This window comes from Rhinolophus sinicus, chromosome 9, assembly GCF_057876585.1.
Source record: "Rhinolophus sinicus isolate RSI-liver-muscle chromosome 9, RSI-T2T, whole genome shotgun sequence".
Classification (NCBI taxonomy): domain Eukaryota; kingdom Metazoa; phylum Chordata; class Mammalia; order Chiroptera; family Rhinolophidae; genus Rhinolophus; species Rhinolophus sinicus.
In genome coordinates this window covers 1,984,206-2,002,008 of record NC_142509.1, presented here as the reverse complement: position 1 = coordinate 2,002,008, position 17,803 = coordinate 1,984,206, and the positions used below count along the sequence as shown (strand labels likewise).

General features: G+C 41.6%; 1 protein-coding gene across 3 annotated transcripts in view; it reads right to left on the bottom strand.

Annotated features, from left to right (window-relative positions):
- TECTA (tectorin alpha) overlaps positions 1 to 17,358 on the bottom strand; it is an 86,280-nt gene extending 68,922 nt beyond the window's left edge. The window contains exons 1-6 of one of the 3 annotated variants that reach the window (XM_088800782.1): positions 16,734 to 17,358; positions 14,036 to 14,100; positions 10,370 to 10,503; positions 7,648 to 7,935; positions 3,892 to 4,029; positions 3,396 to 3,561 (exon numbers count right to left, since the gene is read on the bottom strand). In XM_088800782.1, the coding sequence (XP_088656908.1) occupies positions 3,396 to 3,561; positions 3,892 to 4,029; positions 7,648 to 7,935; positions 10,370 to 10,503; positions 14,036 to 14,099 (790 nt within the window). In that variant the 5' untranslated portion in view covers position 14,100; positions 16,734 to 17,358. Of the gene's footprint in view, positions 1 to 3,395; positions 3,562 to 3,891; positions 7,936 to 10,369; positions 10,504 to 14,035; positions 14,101 to 16,733 lie in introns of those variants that run through there. The other 2 variants (XM_074321530.2, XM_088800780.1) reach the window with 2 other exon arrangements.
- Positions 17,359 to 17,803: the final 445 nt, after the last annotated feature.

Sequence of the window (17,803 nt, the reverse complement as noted above, 5' to 3'; positions counted from 1 at the left end):
AATTATATCCTTCCTTTCAGCAATAAGAAAAAGGGTATTCCAAAAGAAGGCCCGGCTTACTCAGGTAACTCAGCAACAATGTTCACTCGTTCACTCATCCACTCATTCAACAAACACTTGTTGGGGGCACAGTATGTGCCAGAAAAGGTCAATAGCATGAACCAGGAGTCAGAGGCACAAATTTAAATCCTAGGCTCCCTTGGAAGATTCTAGAAAGGGCTGACCTCTGGCTTAGCACCTTCCAGGGCTCATAAATTTTACAGATGCTGCTTAAGCAGAACTCACAACCATATAAGTTGCCTTCTCTTTCACTCGAGGCCCTGTGAAAATCCAGCCCTTCTCTCCTTTTATCCACCAGTCAGAACTGATCAACAGAATCTAAGTCAGGAGCATGAGGTGGGGAGAGGGGAATGTTTTTAAGGCACGTGCTAATTTTTAAAATGTTCACTACTATTTATTACGGTGACAGTTTTTAAAACCATTTCCCTAAATAAATGATCTCCCCCACAAAAACTTTGCTAATATTAACCTTCAATTGAAATGAGAGCATGTGGGCTGAGGGCTGTGATAGTCCTCCTTTGGCACTCAGAGTCAAGAGAACTGGGCAATGGTCACAACTCTGCAATCGACTTATATGACTAGTGACTTAACTTCCATCTGTCTCAGTTTTCTAACCTGCAAAATGAGGACAATGCTATTTTCCCATCTCTGCCTCATGCAGGAACAGTGATGCTATAAAAAGTTGGCACATGTTAATAAAGGTAGGAGCATTTGTAAATTGAGAATGTCCAAAAAGGAAAGTACCAAAGACACAACATTAAAAAATGTAAATAATGTCATAGACCAGGAGTAACTATAGTTTGGAACTGTGGTTTGAAAAGATTTCTCACATTTTTATAAAACTGAACACCTAGCGAGTAGCACAAGGCGAAAGGTTAACCTAAGCAGAAGGCATGGGTGCCTCAGTAACAGTTCTGTCTATCTCTGTCCAGCAGGAACAATTACATCTCAACAGACAATTATGTTTCAGACCTATTGAGAATAGCCCCCAAACGGGATAACAGATTTATTCACATTCCTAGTTCATAGACATGAGGCCTGAAGAAAGGCCCCTCGAACCTCAACATTCTGTGGCACTAATCCTGACTGCATATATTGTAACAGCCTCCATTCAGTGCAATTTCCAGTCTCTGCTTTTACAGGCTTCCAATAAATCAGAGGAAAATGCCTTTGAATGCAGAAGGTTTGGCCCAAAAGGTAGACTCTCTGAGATAATTTTGTTTGTGAAATGATTATATAATAAACAAGCTCCATGCAACACTTCTCCTGCTATCACCTGCACCAAATCCCAGTCTCATTAGATTGATGTATGTCCAGTGGCACATAAAATGCACAGTAGTCTATATAAGGATATTGAATTTGTCCTGTGAATGAAACCCAAACCCATAACTCAGGAGGAAAAGAATGAAGTCAAAGTGGGGACTTTGTACACAGCTGGCATCTGACCAACTCCACAACTCTGCAAGTCAATGTTTTCCATTACCACAGCATTTCAGTCCCAGGACTCAGGAGAAAGGCTGTCACCAGGCACTTAGGTTGTATAGCCCCAGTCAGCCAGTTCGGCAGTGCTTGGACAAAGGGGGAAAGGCATCGGGTAGATCTCTAGTCCAGGCCATAAAGGGGAGAGAGATAATGAGGTGTTGGTTTGGTATCTGTCACAGACCTTGAGTGAAGCAGTATTTACACTCAGTAAGGGAGGTGGGCACAGTCTCAGAAATCCTGAGAGCTAGATTCTTTTCTGTCCAGTTTAATATCAGCTTAGTTCTAAAACATGTATTTGCTATTCTGAACATGGAGGAACTTACAGAGTCCACAGAGGCAAAGATTCCCAGGCAGGCCATTAGCACAAATGACCTTTCAATGGCAGAGACTTGATAAGCCTGACCACAATGCAGGGACTGAAGGGTAGAGGGTGCGAGGATTTCAGACCAGGTGACTATGGCTTTTCTGTATATTATACAAATTGAAGCTGAGTCAAAAGAGAAACCTGAAGTCCCCTGGGTTGCTGAGAAATGCAGGTCACCAGGCCAGGCTTTCTATCTGAGGAGGGCAAGAGAGCTCCTGAAACCTTCATCCCAACCCAAGGCTTTTTTATAGGATCATCCTCTGCATTTCCACAACACCCTGCACTCATGTCTGTCATAATAAGTCTTAAACTATGTCATCACTGTTTCTGTGGCTGGCTTCTCTACCATGGTGGTGTCATGGGAGGCTAGTACTCCTTCATCTTCAGCACCTAAAAGCGCGGCTAGCACCTACCGTGTTTCCCCGAAAATAAGACCTAGCTGGACAATCCGCTCTAATGCATCTTTTGGAGCAAAAATTAATATAAGATCCGGTCTTATATAATATAATGTAATGTAATACAATATAATACCAGGTCTTACGTTAATTTTTGCTTCAAAAGACACATTAGAGCTGATTGTCCAGGTAGGTCTTATTTCTGGGGCTCTCAAAATGTTCTTTGGAAAGACATAATGGCTGGATGGCTGATTGGATGGGTGGGTGGATGATTTACTAATTCTAGTTGCTATTGCCTCCACTCATAGAAGCAGAAATATTTACAGAAATCCTGTTTTCAGAATGCTTTTAGACACATCAGAAGCAGGAATCTGTAAACCAGGATGCTCCTGTGAGAGTCCTGGGCTGTTTTGCACATCCAAAAAGGTTTCAATAGTTCAGAGGAGGCTCCAAACTTTGGATGTCAAATGTAAAGGGAATCCATCGAGGTTCAACTATGGCTTGTTCACACAGCCCTAAAGCCAGCTCTTATTCTTCCCAAATTCCTACATGTTTTGCCACTGCTGGGAAGATTTTAGGAGAAACTGCACTAAAGAGAATGACACTTTTTTTCTTTCTTTCTTTCTAATCATACTAGGAAGTACTGATTTACTCTTGGAGAGACTAGGCAACGCTCCAAGCTCGCCCACTCCTGTGGGTCTATAAAGTGCAGATGGCAGAGCAGGAGTAAAGATGAGAAGAACATTTTAAAGGGAGAGGAGAAATGACAACGATCATGTTAAACAGGAGGGCTGCCTTCTGTCCTCTGGCTGAAAAATCACTCAAGACCCTCATCCACTAAGCAATGTTTGGGACAGGGAGCTGTGTTCACACCCCGGGGAAGGACTTTGCAAACCACAGTGTGGCACATGCAGGGTTTCAGCGCCCGGGCTGCTGACCGCACCTGGTAAAACTACCTTGCTCTCCATTACCCAGCTGAGATGTCAAAAGAGTAAGCCATCAAGAACACGTCCGCCACCGTGGCTTAAAAGCCTGCCTGTCAATCCACACTGAGCAAATTCTGCTTTGCTGTAGAGAAAAGGAAAAGCCTTTACCTCTGGAGGTGCAGCCATTGGCTGGGTCAATTTCCTTCCCATCCACTTTAAACGCCCAGCGGCCTGGAACATTGACGTTTGTGGTCTCCTGGATATTCACAATATCAGGGGTTCTTGACCCAGGGAGGCTGAAGAAATTCGTGAGGTTTCCACCATTAAATCCTGCCTAGAGCACAGGAGGAAAACAGGACTTTTGAGCACAAACACCACCCACATTGGTTAACTTGTCCCAATACCTTATTTTCAGAATTTAGCACATCTGAAATCAAGAGAGCCCTTGAACTGCAGCCCCTGGGCCACCATTTCAGGTGGGAAAGGCCACCCCCGGATCAAGGTATGAAAGACAGACAGGACGAGCCTCTCTCAGGCCACCTGAAAGGTCAGACCCACTCCTTCACTTAAGATCTGTGGGCAGGACCCCCCCAGGACGCGGAGGCGCATAGGCGCCAGTGCAGAGCTGCCGCACCTGCAGAGCGCGAGGCGCAGCGCCACCTACCTGCGCCATCACTCCCCCCAGGCCCGTCAGGGGATCACCGCCGCTCGCGGTCCCGGTGGTCCAGTTGATTTCATAATAATTGAAGAGTGTGAATGTATAGGAGCCATCAGACACCAGGACGGCCTGGAAGGTGTTCACCTGCAGGAGGGGACGGTGGGCTCATGACTCCCCAGGAGCTCCTCTCCCCAGTTGAAGCTTCCTTTACTCAGCACCCTCCCTGCCCCCAACCAGCTCAGAGCTGCTCCATGCCGGCCCTCGCATTCTGCCTCCTCCCTCCTCCCTGAATTCGTTCTTGCCTCCAGTGGGAAAAGCAAGACATGTGAGATTGTGCACCTAAAAGTGAAGTTGCCTGAGGATAACCTAGAGGCTGATTCAGTGCCTCTTTCACATTTCTGATTTGCACCAGACAGAAAATGCAGAGGCCAGGCTCAGCTTGTGATGATACATGAGCACCTATAGATGGCAGCATGAGCATAAACCACAGGAAATCTTTAAGGCTGGGAAAGGGCTGCAAGCACCTCTTCCCACAGCAGGTGGAGTGGGGTGGGGGGAGGCAGAGAGAAGAGCCAGCCAGTGCTAGTCAGTGAGACTAAAGTGGTGGTATGGACTGTGCTCTCTCACGTCCCAGAAAATACGAGTAATCTGGGGGAGACGTCTCACCCTTTTTTAAATGGCAGTTGGAAAGTGATTTTTACAAAGCACTTTGTGGGGAGAAATTGCTCCTCTAATTATGCATCACTTTATATCTGCAAAATTCTCAACACTCATCTGTACCTCCGAACAATGCTAAGACAGGCAATTTGGGGGGCCATGTCCATCTTATAGCTTAAAAAACTGAAAGCTAAGGGAAATAAATTCCTGAAAATTTCACAATGACCCAGCAACAGAAAATGGGATTCAAGCCAGAGCTACCAGTCTTTCTGTCAACGCACTGTCGTTACACACTGTCTTAATGTTAAACTTTTTAGGACAGAGTGTTATATAAATTCAAACAAGCTTTACAAACAGTTTCTGGAAACAAGCTATAGCAAATGCCATCCTTTACTATTTCCCTTTGCTAATTCCCTACCCCTTGATGTATATTTTCAGGAAATTAAAATAAAAATAGAATTTAAAAAGAAAGACTGTTTTGACCTTTTCCATTCAAGCCTACCACTTTCCCCAGCTGCCTGATACTCTCCAGGTTAGCATTCTGCCAGACGCAGAGGAAGACACAAATCCTTATCCTGTGTAATCAAACTGGGGTAGAGGATCTTGGAAGCCCCAAATCTCCCATCCTAGATGGTCCCAGGGAGGGAGACAAGGTGCAAGTAAAGAAAAGCCCTTTTTGTAAACAAGAACTCTCTCCTCAAGCTCTGTGCTTGCCACAGCTGATGGTGTTTATGATAGGGTCGCCCAGGTATATGCCTCCATTCTTTGGCCCTGCTCAACAGAAAAGGAAACTGGGACACAGAGATGAGTGAGCAGTCAGCTCAAGATTGCTATAAGGTCACTGCAGGGTCAGGTTCAAGACACAGACACAAAGTGAAAGCCACACAAGGACGAAAGCTAAACCCTTCTTTAGACCAGGATTCTCCTTCAGGAAGTGAATTCCTTCTCCATAAATGAAGTTGGAGATATCTCTGAAGAAGCAGGTCTTGAAAGCAACCTATTTCTGATCCTAGAATCACCTTAAAACCAACCAGCCATCCTAACAACACTCCTGAATCTCACTTGCACTCATGGACATCCCTGCTCGCTCTTACACACCCCTGCTCGCACTTATCTGTTCAATATTAGTTTTAAGACTCCTCCAGATTTGTTTTTATAAAACCATGTTTTCAAGTCTTGAAAAACTCTCTTGTACTCCAGAGGACTTCTAATGATACCTGGAGGGGGCAGCAGAGGAAAAAGTTCAGGATTCAGTTAGGAGACCAGTTTGCACCCTGCTCTATCTTCTCTGAGGTTCAAACCTCTTTTGCTGCCACTTGGGCAATTTTCTTAACCTCTCTGGGTCTGTTCCCTTACCTTTCAAGTGGAGAGAGTGCTTATTGTGGAACACTCCTGTGAGGGTTACATGATATGCAAAAATAGCCTATCACAGAGCTGGGCTCATAGTAAGCCATCAGTAAATATTAGTTTTCCTTCCTTAAAGTAAACATGTCCCCTTTCCCTTCCCTTTCTATTGGGCTTCCATGAGACCTGCCTCTTAAAGACTTTTCACACCCAGTGTTTAGTTGGCCTGATGACATGAGTTCCTATACAGAAGGCTAAATCTAAGATAAAAGGGAGATGCAAGAGGGGGCCAATTTCAAAGACAGGGCTGGATGAACATTTCTGCAGCTCTGGAGGATTGCATCATCTTTTTTTCTCCAAGGAGCTAAAAAAAATTAAGAGGTTATCTTGTTCATCCTCATTGAAAGAGTTTTCACCCAGTCCAGAAATTTACTTCAAAGTGCAAATCAGAAGGTATCTAACTTATCTTGCCAATTTTATTGCCAATGGAAGTTTTTCGTTTTTTTTTAACTGGTTATCAGCATTTGATGGGCATTTCTTTTCTTTATTTTCCCCCACTGACACTAAAATTTATCTCTCACTGGCATAAGCGCCATAAGGTCTGAGGCTTAAAGGACACAAAATATCACCCGAGGAGTTGCTAGCAATCCATAACATGACAGAGGGAGACATATGCTTCTTTAGAGGTTATTTCCAGCCGTGCATAAAATGTTTAAATCGTGTTGTTCTGCTCTCCAGAACCTCTCAGCGATAAAGTGTATGCTGGTGCTCTGGTCAAAAGGTGCTAAAATACAAAGTGCTCCCTGCACAGTAGCTATGAATTCTTAGACCAGCACTTTCCCATCTCTGTTTCTAACTCAATAATTTCTGTTCCACCCCCAAACAGCTGACTCACTGCCACGGAAATTGGACAACAGATGGAATTGGAAATACTCCTAAGAAAGCAGAGGGCAGATATTTTTTGAGTGTCTTTGCTTACTGGAAACTATACAGATGATGACACACGTCTGCTACTTCAAAATTCTCCACTGCCAAAGTCACCCAAATAAGCTGCAGGCTTTCCTGAAAAGTGTGTTCTGCCCCTTCATGTAGAAAGTTGATTATCTCTACTATATAATGCTAGTGATAAACTTTCTTATTTGACTGCTCATTTGGGATTTCAAAGCAGATGTTAAAACTTTATTCATGAGATGCTTTAACTGCCCACTCCAATTAGCATCGAATATGAATGCTAGCCCCCATAACATGAAAAAAAAGTTTATAATATAATACAAGTCAGGTCATTTGTGCCCAGTACTAGCACCCTATTTTTATTTATCATCCTACCAGCTTTTGTGAAGGAAAGAAAAAAAGGAAATTTGCTGATGGCAAGAGGCATTTGTGCCTCTGGCAAGAAAAGAGGACCTTTGGGCTCCTACTGGGTCCTTAATCACGTGACTTGGATCAGGTCTCAGTGCCTTAATCCCTCTCCTGCGAAACAGATGCTACCTACTGCAAGGAAGTTGTAGCAGGGTTCTTTTCACACAGTTGTAATGATTCAGGATAGGGATGACACATCTTCTGAAATATTACAGCTGACTGGACTGATTAGGTATGATAACTTCCCCCGTTTCCTGGAAAGGGGGTGGCAAGACTCATTAGTATAACTCAAGGAAACGGACATTCCTCAGTTCTGACAACTACACTCCTTCACAGTAGTGAAGATGGACAAGAATTAAACGTCAGGATATGAAGTGGAAAACGGAAAATTTGAATTATTACAGGTGTGGTGCTGCTCCCTCCATAAAACGTGACTTCCTCCCATGTCACAATGAAAACCCAAGTGGCAGAGAAGGTTGCCATGTCTTTGAAGTACTTCCTGATGTCCTTGGTGGCTCTTTTCAAGATGACAGGGTCCATGGTCTCTCTGTAATAGATCTCGCCTCGAATTCCATTGTGCACATCTGCCCAAAATGGGGCAATGAAGGCCCTCCCATCCGTCAAGGGAAAGGATTCCGGTGTGAACTGGCTCACTAGCACATTGAAGGAGACAACTCCATTGTTATTGACCTGCAAATATAAGAAAGGTTTTGCACAGTGGATCTGAAACCATGACAGCTTCAGAGTCCTAAACCAAGACAGATGCTCACCTAAATCATATGAACAGAAACAACTTTTAAACCACTGAACTAGAACTCCTAAACATTCATCATCTAGGAGGTTTGTTTACTTCTAGACAAACTCATTGGTTTTCTTTCACTTTCAATTTGTGATAAACTTCATTTCTTATTAATAATCCATCTCATTTGCATGTTCTCTATCCTATCTCTATTTACGTTTATCTAATACTACCCAGTTGTGTGTGTATTGGGCCAGGCAAGGGGTAATGTGGGCAATAAAGAAGATCCAGAGGCACAGATATAAAACAGACAGGAAAAAAAAAACAACACAAAAAAAACATGAAAGCAGAAAGTTAAACCTAAAAATTGAGGAGCTGTATATTAGACCTCGATTCCTATGACATGACAAGAGATGAGTGTCAGAAAAAGAAAAATCAAATACTCCATCTTCAAACTCAGACGTCAGGATAAGCTATACCCTGCTCTAGATGAAACATTTAAAGGACTTTTACTGACTGTCACAACCACTCTGACTATCTTATGGTGATTTCTTCATGATTTGCAAATGTCTTAGCAAACTCGTTAAATTATTAAACCTACCTGCAAATAACAAGCCATTATGTATACTCAGTTGACACAGGACCTGTAAACAATTTTGCCTCTGCCTGCATCTGCAGCTCTATGCATTCTGTTTGCTGTGTTTATACCAATTAGTAATATTATGGACATTAACAAGGACCCAGGTCCCAGAGGTAAGTTATCAGTACCTGAGCCAATATTTGTCAATTTGTTTTGGAAGCAAGGGTGTGGAGTTTGGGAAGGAAGCTGGAGAGCCAGCTACAAGGACAGTAAGAATCTATTGTCTGCAAGTAATAGCAGACAAGCCAGAGGCTTGTAAAAAACTGCACTACTAAAAGTGCTAGAAACTCTTGGGAACAATTTGCCGTCAAATAAGTCTGTCCCAAATTAAGGTCCCTCCTTTTGCAAGGACAGGAATTATTCAGACTCCATGTCACATAGCACAATAGAGGAGAAAGGAGCTTAACTAAATACATTTGTTCTAGCTGTCTGTCTGTAAGACTAAGGCTTCCAGAATGAAAGTCCTGCATTTCTCTCTCATCTCCAAAATCAGGTCAACACATTCTGAAATTTACAATCAGCTATGACGACCTAAGGAAGCTCTACTGTGAGTAGAGAATAAAAGGCATTTCAGGATGCAGAGCAATGTGTTTGCTAGGGAATAATGGGTGTAATTAAAACACAGAGACTAGCAGAGGAAGCTGGTGATGGCTCAGTTGCGTTTTGATTATATTCTATAGTTAAGATCAGTCATTCTCAAACTTCAAGAACGTCAGAATCACCTGGAGGGCTAGTTAAAACACAGATTACTGAGTTTCCCTCCAAGAGTTTCTGATTCAGTAGGTCTGGGGTGGGACCTGAGAAGCGACATTTCTAACAAGTGCCCCGGTTATTCTGATGCTACATGTTCAAAAACCACTGGTTAGGTAATGGAAGAGGGAACTACTTTCTAATGTGTGTCAGCCCAGAGCTATAAATCAGCAGTTGGGGAAGACAGAGGTCCCAGATTCCCAGATGGCCAGAGGTATAGGTGTTTGGAGTTTCATTTCTTCCCCCAGGGCAGAACACACAATAGAAAAGGATGTGATATAATCTACATATGTTGCACCCAATCTTGTAAGGTCAAAGACAGAAACAGGTTTAGTTGCTCTGCACCTTCTTCCAATGTGCAGCAGTCGCACTAGCAGCAAACCCAGTAACCCAAAAATAATAATAACAATAATAACCTGAGAATGCAGGTGCCCAGAAGAATTGTGACAGCAAATGGCACCATTTCTTTATGCAGCTATGACAACGGGACTCTATGGAATGTCTCAGACCCAATGAGGGTGGCCAATTCTGCAAACAACTTTTATACAGTAGTTGGTTACCCCTCTACCATGCTTTAACTCTGCTTCAAATTGGTAGGAAGCCTAAGAACAACAGATGCCTAAACTATTTATATCCCCATAGGGGAAAGAAAAATGATATTGCTCTTATCGTGGTTCATTGTATCTTTTTATCTTGTTGAGTAGCAGAAATAATGTTCATGGCATGGGGCCTCTGTTTCACTTCTGTGTCTAATCACCCACAAAAGCAATTTATTGCCCTGTATACTCCTTTACAATGAATATTAGCCAGTAAATGCACCCTTGACTTTCTTAATCATAAAACCTATGAGTTCATGGTATCTCAGAACCTGTCATTTGGGCTGCCAATAAATCCTCCATTCCTGGAGCCCTGGAAGAAGGTATTTTAAATGTTTTCCTTAATGACAAACAAAGGGGAAAGCCACAAAGCAACAGCTGGGCTAGTTCTCCACTTACATAGACAGTGCGGTAAGGAACGCCAAAGAAGAAAATGGGGATGGCCAACTTAATCTCAGATGAGCTTCCGTCGTCTACTTTAGGGGTTTTGGTGTCGTTCTGCCAAAATGGATACATGAGCTCCCTGGGCTGAACTGTCAAGAGAGATGGTGGTTAGATAGATGACAGATTCCTCTTCCATTAGGCAAGCTACTTCCCTCCCACCCACTGAAGCCAGCTTCTTTCAGTAAGTCTTGCAAACTACATGCAAGTCAGACTCCCTTTTCATTTATTCTAAACCTAAGCTATACACAGCGCACGATCTCCTGCCTCTGGAAGGGAGAGAATGGGAGTGATGCTATTTCTCCGCAGGAGAAATAACTTCATGCATCATTTCTAAGCTTCCCTACATGTTAGAGAGCGCAATAGTTAAAACTAGCTGGAAGCTGTGAAATCAACCCTGCCGGTTGCTCTCAGAGCATTCAAAGATGGCTGCTAGGTCTGGCATGGCTTAGATGGCTTGATCCTTGATCAGAAGGCAACGTACAGAGAAGGTGGCTTGTGCTATGAAGCTCCTTTCTAGCTCAAGAACTGTACTATCATGTCTTTTCCTGAAAGGCGTCCTTCCCTCTTGCTGTATAATCGGAGAAGATACCAGATCCCAGAAGGAAAGAAACAACAGTTGGAACTGGGACAAAAGTAGGAGGAGAGGGTTTGTAGTAACTAGCCCATGAATGAGCTTGATTGAGCTCCAGCCCTGTGAGAAGGCTCTCTGCCCAGTTCCTGTTTACAAAAGACAGCAGGGGATCCTCTGGGGTGAGGGAGGTTGGGCCCTGGGAACTCTTTGAAGAGGAGGCTCAGGACTCTTACTCATTATCCTGATCAAAAAATGGGGCAATGAAGGCCCTGATCAAAGGTGGGAGTCAATATACAAGGTACCTTCATATAAATAACTGTGTCACCACCTCTCCCGGCAACCTGGCTTATTTCTCCTCCAAACTCATGCAAGGTGTGTCCAGTTTAGCGAGAAAAATTAGACAATTTCCCAAAGGTCTACATAATTGATGATCAGGTCCAATGGTATCTATGAAATAATCTACATTTGAGGCTGCCTCTGTCCTCTCTCTGTTGAATGAAAATAGAACAACAGAACATTTTCTTTTCTTTCATTTAAAAAAATGGTTTGTTAGGGCCGGCCCGGTGGCTCAGGCGGTTGGAGCTCCATGCTCCTAACTCCAAAGGCTGCTGGTTCGATTCCCACATGGGCCAGTGGGCTCTCAACCACAAGGTTGCTGGTTCAACTCCTCGAGTCCTGCAAGGGATGGTGGGCTGCATCCCCTGCAACTAGCAACAGCAACTGGACCTGGAGCTGAGCTGCGCCCTCCACAACTAAGACTGAAAGGACAACAACTTGAAGCTGAACGGCACGCTCCACAACTAAGATTGAAAGGACAACAACTTGACTTGGAAAAAAGTCCTGGAAGTACACACTGTTCCCTAATAAAGTCCTGTTCCCCTTCCCCAATAAAATCTTTTTTAAAAAAAATGGTTTGTTAGTTTTCAGGGGCAGTGGCAAAACCATTTGGGGCTTCTGCCCACAGTTCTTGGTTGCAGAAATCAAGATGCTAATACCCCATTCTCAGGTCAGCGGCCCTCTCTTTGGGAAAGCCCCTGCTCTGTGTGATGGAGCTGACAGGCTGCTGGGCACCTTGGCAAGGACTGCCCTGCTCCTTTGGGAGCCTTTTAGTAAGAGATAACAGCTCATGTAAGAGAGTGCAGAGTAACCAGAAAGCACAACAGCGTCAGGCCAAGTGCCAGCTTCTCCCCTTCTGGAGCAAGGAACAAGAGGTGATCTGCCTGGACAGAGAGCTAATCTGTTTGCGAGGAGTAACATCAGAGGGAAGCAGGGAAAAGTAGCCTGGTCATTACTGGATAAACATTGTTCCCCAATCCCCAGAAGTCTCTGGGAAGCCAAGCAAATTTGAGCCTTTAGGAGGTGCTGTAGCTAGTTTAATCACAGGAGCACTCAGCCGACTGCTTTATTTAACGTCACAATCGATAGGCAAAATGGGCTTCTCTGACATTCATGTTCACACAGAAGTAACAAATTCCAAATTCCTAGAAGGTAGGAATTAAAAAAAAAATCTCTATAATCCCTATTGTAGCATTATACACAGGTACTTATACTTGAAAAGTGAACTTTCTCAAATTAATAATAAATCAAATTATGTCATGGATTTATTCTTCATGGGGAACTATTTAGGAGTGAAGCCCAAGTGTGAGTAAAGGCTCATATTCACACTGAATTGTAATCATTTTAATGGAAAGATTAATTGGTATTTTGGGCAGCGTTGGCCAATCTGCCTAGGAAATGAAAAATCCATACCACTCACGGAGGAGACAGAAAACTATTGTCGTGAAGACTGCCCGTAACTTCCCTCTCTGCTCCAAAGGGGAGGAAAATGTGCAAGGTTTTTCTCTTCATGAGAGATCTTAACTAGTTCATGATTTTGAACAGGAAAGAATGGACAGTTATAACTTTTCAATTTTAAGAAGAATACAAATAATAAAGATATTTAATATTATAAATACTTAACAAATACTTGTTGAATGAAAACAATGGTGCTTAACAAAAGGGAATAGGTTAAAATTGCAATAATTTTCACCTTGGAAGCCATTAATATTATAAAAATATAACTCATTAACAGCATGACCTAGTCAACACCAGCAGAGTTAATAAAAGAAAGACTATTCTTATCCATGCTAGCTTTAGGCTGGGAATTTCACAAGAAACATAACTGTGCTCCCAGGACTTTGTTTTTTGGGTTTTTTTCACCAGACAAAATGTACTTTCTCAGAGCAGGAGGAGGAGATTGGAGTCAATGGGACTCTTGCATTATTGTGGGGTTTCACACTATAGTTTGTATGCTACAACTATTTAAATTTACCCAACCCTAGAAAAATGTTAGGGCTACACATGCCTTATAGATCTGTTCACTCAGGACTTATAATCAAGTGCCAGGTGAACTAAACAAATAAATAAACAAAATAAAAGATGCTTTAGAATTAGCCATAAAAGTTTCAAATCTATGTAGACTTTCCCACCTTTCTTTTCTAAAATCCAAAAACAGTAGAATGAAGTGTATATGGCTTCTCACCTACCCCAGGGAATGCTACCGAGAGAAAAAGAAGGAATTGTTAAAGGGAATCATTTTATTTTACTGGCAGTTTTAGGTTTTTGGCCATTGTAAAAGGCCACTGACACAAAAGTCACCAATATCAATGCCATCGGAACATCTTGATTTTGGCTAAAACAAATGTATTCTATAAAGTCTGTGCCACAAGTTAAATGCCTTAATGGGAATTAATCCTTAGGTTTGGGCTGTACACATACCTACTCTCTATGCTTCTAATGAAAATAATTCGCATTGTCTTAAGACCCACTCCATTAACATAGGTCAACAGGGGAAACAAATAGCATCCACAGTTAAATAAGAAACAGTATGAATGTAAATAAACATTATTCAAGGTTAATGCATTTTGTCCTTGACAACGAAATTTAATTTACATTTTTCCTTGTTGTATCTGTAGACACATGTACACCTGCCAAAACAATTATGGTTGCAACAAAAGTGTCTCTTTATAAGCATGCTAATCAAGAGCTTTATGGAATTCTGTAGTACTCACCTTGGTGCCGTACAAGTGCGAAGATGAAAGAGACCCAAACTCTAAGTAATGATGAATAATTCATCCTGGAATTTTAAAAAGAAAAAGAAAAAAAAAATCCCCAGCTTGCCAGAGTAAATAGAACACCAGGTGTGTTTGGTGGCAAATCCCAAGACATCATAACGATCATAGAACAAATTCACATAACATCAACAGTTCTCAGTCAAGTTGAAATTCCTCGAATGCTGTCAGGTCCTCCTAAGTTCAACACTTCATGAAAAAATTAGACTCTGGCATAGAAGCCAGTTTGGAAGTGTAATGAGATCATTCACATTATCAGGAAATTATATAGAATCAATGAGAGCAGCAATGAGTAAAGGAAAGGCATCTAGTCTGCAGCTACTAAAGCACTGAAAAATAGGACCGGGTTCTAAAGATCCAGGTCCTGGGTTGTGTCTCTAGGACAGAAACTCATCCTCTGTGAGACCTGGCTCTCCTGATTTTCACAACAGCTTTCAATCTTGTTCGAGTAAAAGTCAATTAAAACACAATGCGTTGCTACTGGTAGGAAAATTTAGTTTGTCATCACCTTCTCTATAGTATGGAGCCGATCCAACGTTTTGAAGTACTGACCAGATTCACCCGTACTACAGAAGACTCTGTCCACTGACTCTCCATAGTGAAATAAATGATAGGTACATTAGTAATAAAAAAGAACCATGCCGGGGTTGCTCCTTGGAATTACAATAAAAATGGAACCCAGCACACAAGCAAGTAATTTGTTCCAGCAAATTAATTAAAGAAAACAAGAAGTGAACTTGTTTTCATTTTAGTACAATCAGTTGAACCGGCTGCTTTACTCTCCGTTAGCAGCATGAACAGTCTATGCTGCTCGGTCAAGCTGAGATGCAAACACATATACGAGCTCTAAGTTATACATACACCTGCATAAGAACTAAGTGCATGGGTAGACCATGAAGTTTGCTTTCGACAGTATTCTTATGCACAAAAATCATCCTCTTAGGATAGTTGAAGCTATCCTAATTCTTCAGCCAAAATTTCAAGGGAAAAAATCAGTGACTCTACCCTATTAGAGTTTTATTGTAAATCTTCAATTGTCAAGCATACACACTGAAACTCAAGCACATAATAAATATTAGTCAGCTTTGCTGAAAATGGTGCTAAGACTTTTGCAGAGATCACACAGCTTTAGCAGAGGTAGATGCTGTGTGCGTTTAAGACTTGAGCCCTTAGGGAAACAGTTCAGAGAAAAATAAGGAGGATTCATTTAAATATTCGTATTTATGAAAAATGTCACTAACCTGTTCTGTAGAGACTGGAGGAATTGAGTCAGAAATATTAAGCCAAATCTTGGTAAACCAGGAAAAAATTAGGCAAAACAAGAATTCATGTCAGTTCTCCCCCACTTGCTGCCAATTATTTCTGATTCCTGAAATGATGTCTGAATCCCCTACTCTTAAAACCAAAAATTCAGTTAGTCCTGCGCTAGACTCAGATAAGTGTTGAGTTGCAATCAAGTTTTTTTCTATTGATTAAGGAAAAGTAAATCTAAAGATCAGTTTCAGGATTGCGTAGAGAGGTTCTTTTCCTGAAAAACTAGACCTTTTTTTCCCCCCCTTAAAAAAAAAAAAGTAGATTCAGATGGAAATGTCAGGTACTTGGAGCTGAAACCTTGAGCTTTTTTGATCGGAATCGCTTTGCACTGAAAAACACAAAAGAAAACCCCCCTTCTACCTTTGTACCCAAAAAAAAAGGCAACTGTATAATGTTACAGAATTAGCATCCACTAGCATGGGATTAAAACTCCGAACAAAGCTGCTGCCTCCAACATTTAAATGAAGTTGGTTTTCTACTAAAGCCTTTTTTTGTTTCTCTGGTTTTGAACAGTTGCCACAGATAGACTCTACTCTGTTTTTTCACAGGTGTGCATGAAGTATTTAAAGAAACTTGCTTAAACTTTTCTAGGTTTTATTCCTTCCCTTTCCTCTCTGATCCACCGCTGTGCAGCATGATAGTCCCGGGTACTTTCTAGCAAAACTGAAGGAGGTAACCAGGGCGGGACATGATCTTTCACGAGGGAAAATCCAAACCCCACTCTGGAAACCTCCATGGGTGCCCAGTGAGGGTCCTCAAAGGGAGAGGAGGGAGACAGTCCCCTCCTGACAAAAATTTGCAGTAAGTAAATAATTTGAAAGGTACTGTAAACAAGGGAATAAGGTGTTAAAGTTGGATGAGGAATGAGAAAATTGGCTAAGGCATAAAACTAAGTTTACTATTCAAAATATTTAGAGTGCAATTTGTTAAAACATTTCAACGTAGCAGGAAAAAACTCTCTAAATCAATGGGAAATTTAAAATTACTCCAAATTTGTCTCAGACCAGAGATGTAAATGCCAACAGCACACACACACAAAAACAAACCAAAAAAAAACAAAAACACCCATAATTCCAGCAAGGTGTCCAAAAATGGACTAGTGTGTTTGGGGAACTAATGTTTTAGTCTAAATTATTTAATATTTTTTCCAAAACCCTGTGATAATTCAGTACATTTTGCACACTAAGTTTACTTTCCCACTAGTATTATGAATCCTCCATATATATTTACTCACAGATGTTGAATAACTAAAAGGCACATATTTATGTGACAGAAAATCTCATTTTTGAATGCTTAATCAAAATAAAATTAAACCCAGACTCACCTAGAAAAGCATTCTCCTTGACCAATCTTTATTAAGCTTTTAGTCCAGTATTCAGTCTAAATGTCTTGCAGAATAGTTGGCTCTACTTAAAAAACTGCTAGTGGCATAATAATTGCTTTGGTCTTCTTTCTTCATGCACTCAAGGGTATTTATATCTCAGCCCTTTGACCCATATTAAATGCTTCATCCTTCTTGAGGCAGGACTGCTACTGAGATGAATGCCATCTGGGCATAACCAGATACACAAGATGGTGGCGTAAATGAATCAGAATGAACTTGAGAATCTGGGTACAAGGAGTGCCAGGTACTTGGGGACAGACTGGTCTGATTTATCGCTGGCTGGGCTGGGAAGCCAATCAGTGAGTATGTATGTCAGGTGTGTACTCAATGATTACAGATGGAGAAATGACCAAAATTTCTCTTTTTTTGCTCTTTTTATCTTTTTTTTTTAGGTTATAGTTTTAAAATGTATTTTGCAGTTATAGTTGACATGCAACATTAATTTCAGGTGTACACCATGGTGATTAGACATTTATATAATTTGTGAAGTGATCACCCGAAAAGTCTAGTACCCATCTGGCACCATACATAGTTATTATAATATTATTGACTCTATTCCCTATGCTGTACCTTACATCCCCATGACTATTTTATAACAACCAATTTGTGCTTCTTAATCCCTTCAACTATTCCCCCCCACCCGCAATCACTCTCTCATCTGGTGACCATCAGTTTGTTTTTTGTATCTATGAGTTTGGACAAAACTCTTTATGCTATGCTGGCAGGAGAAGTTATTTGCTGATGATGTAAAGTGAGCAAAGATTTCTGACAAGATTTAGAACAAAGGTGGCGTTGAGAGTGGCTTGAAGCTAGTAACCCAAGTTATTTGTACGTTATAAAGATGGCACAGAATGAGGCTGCTTTTTAGGCAGGAGGAAAGATACCTGAAACAAATAAACACTGTATCATTCCCTAGAAACAGTAGAATGGGCCTTATATGCTGATTGGTTTTGTTTTGTGTTGTTTTCTTAAGGTTCTTACACCTTTTCTGTGAAAGAGAGAGTCAGATT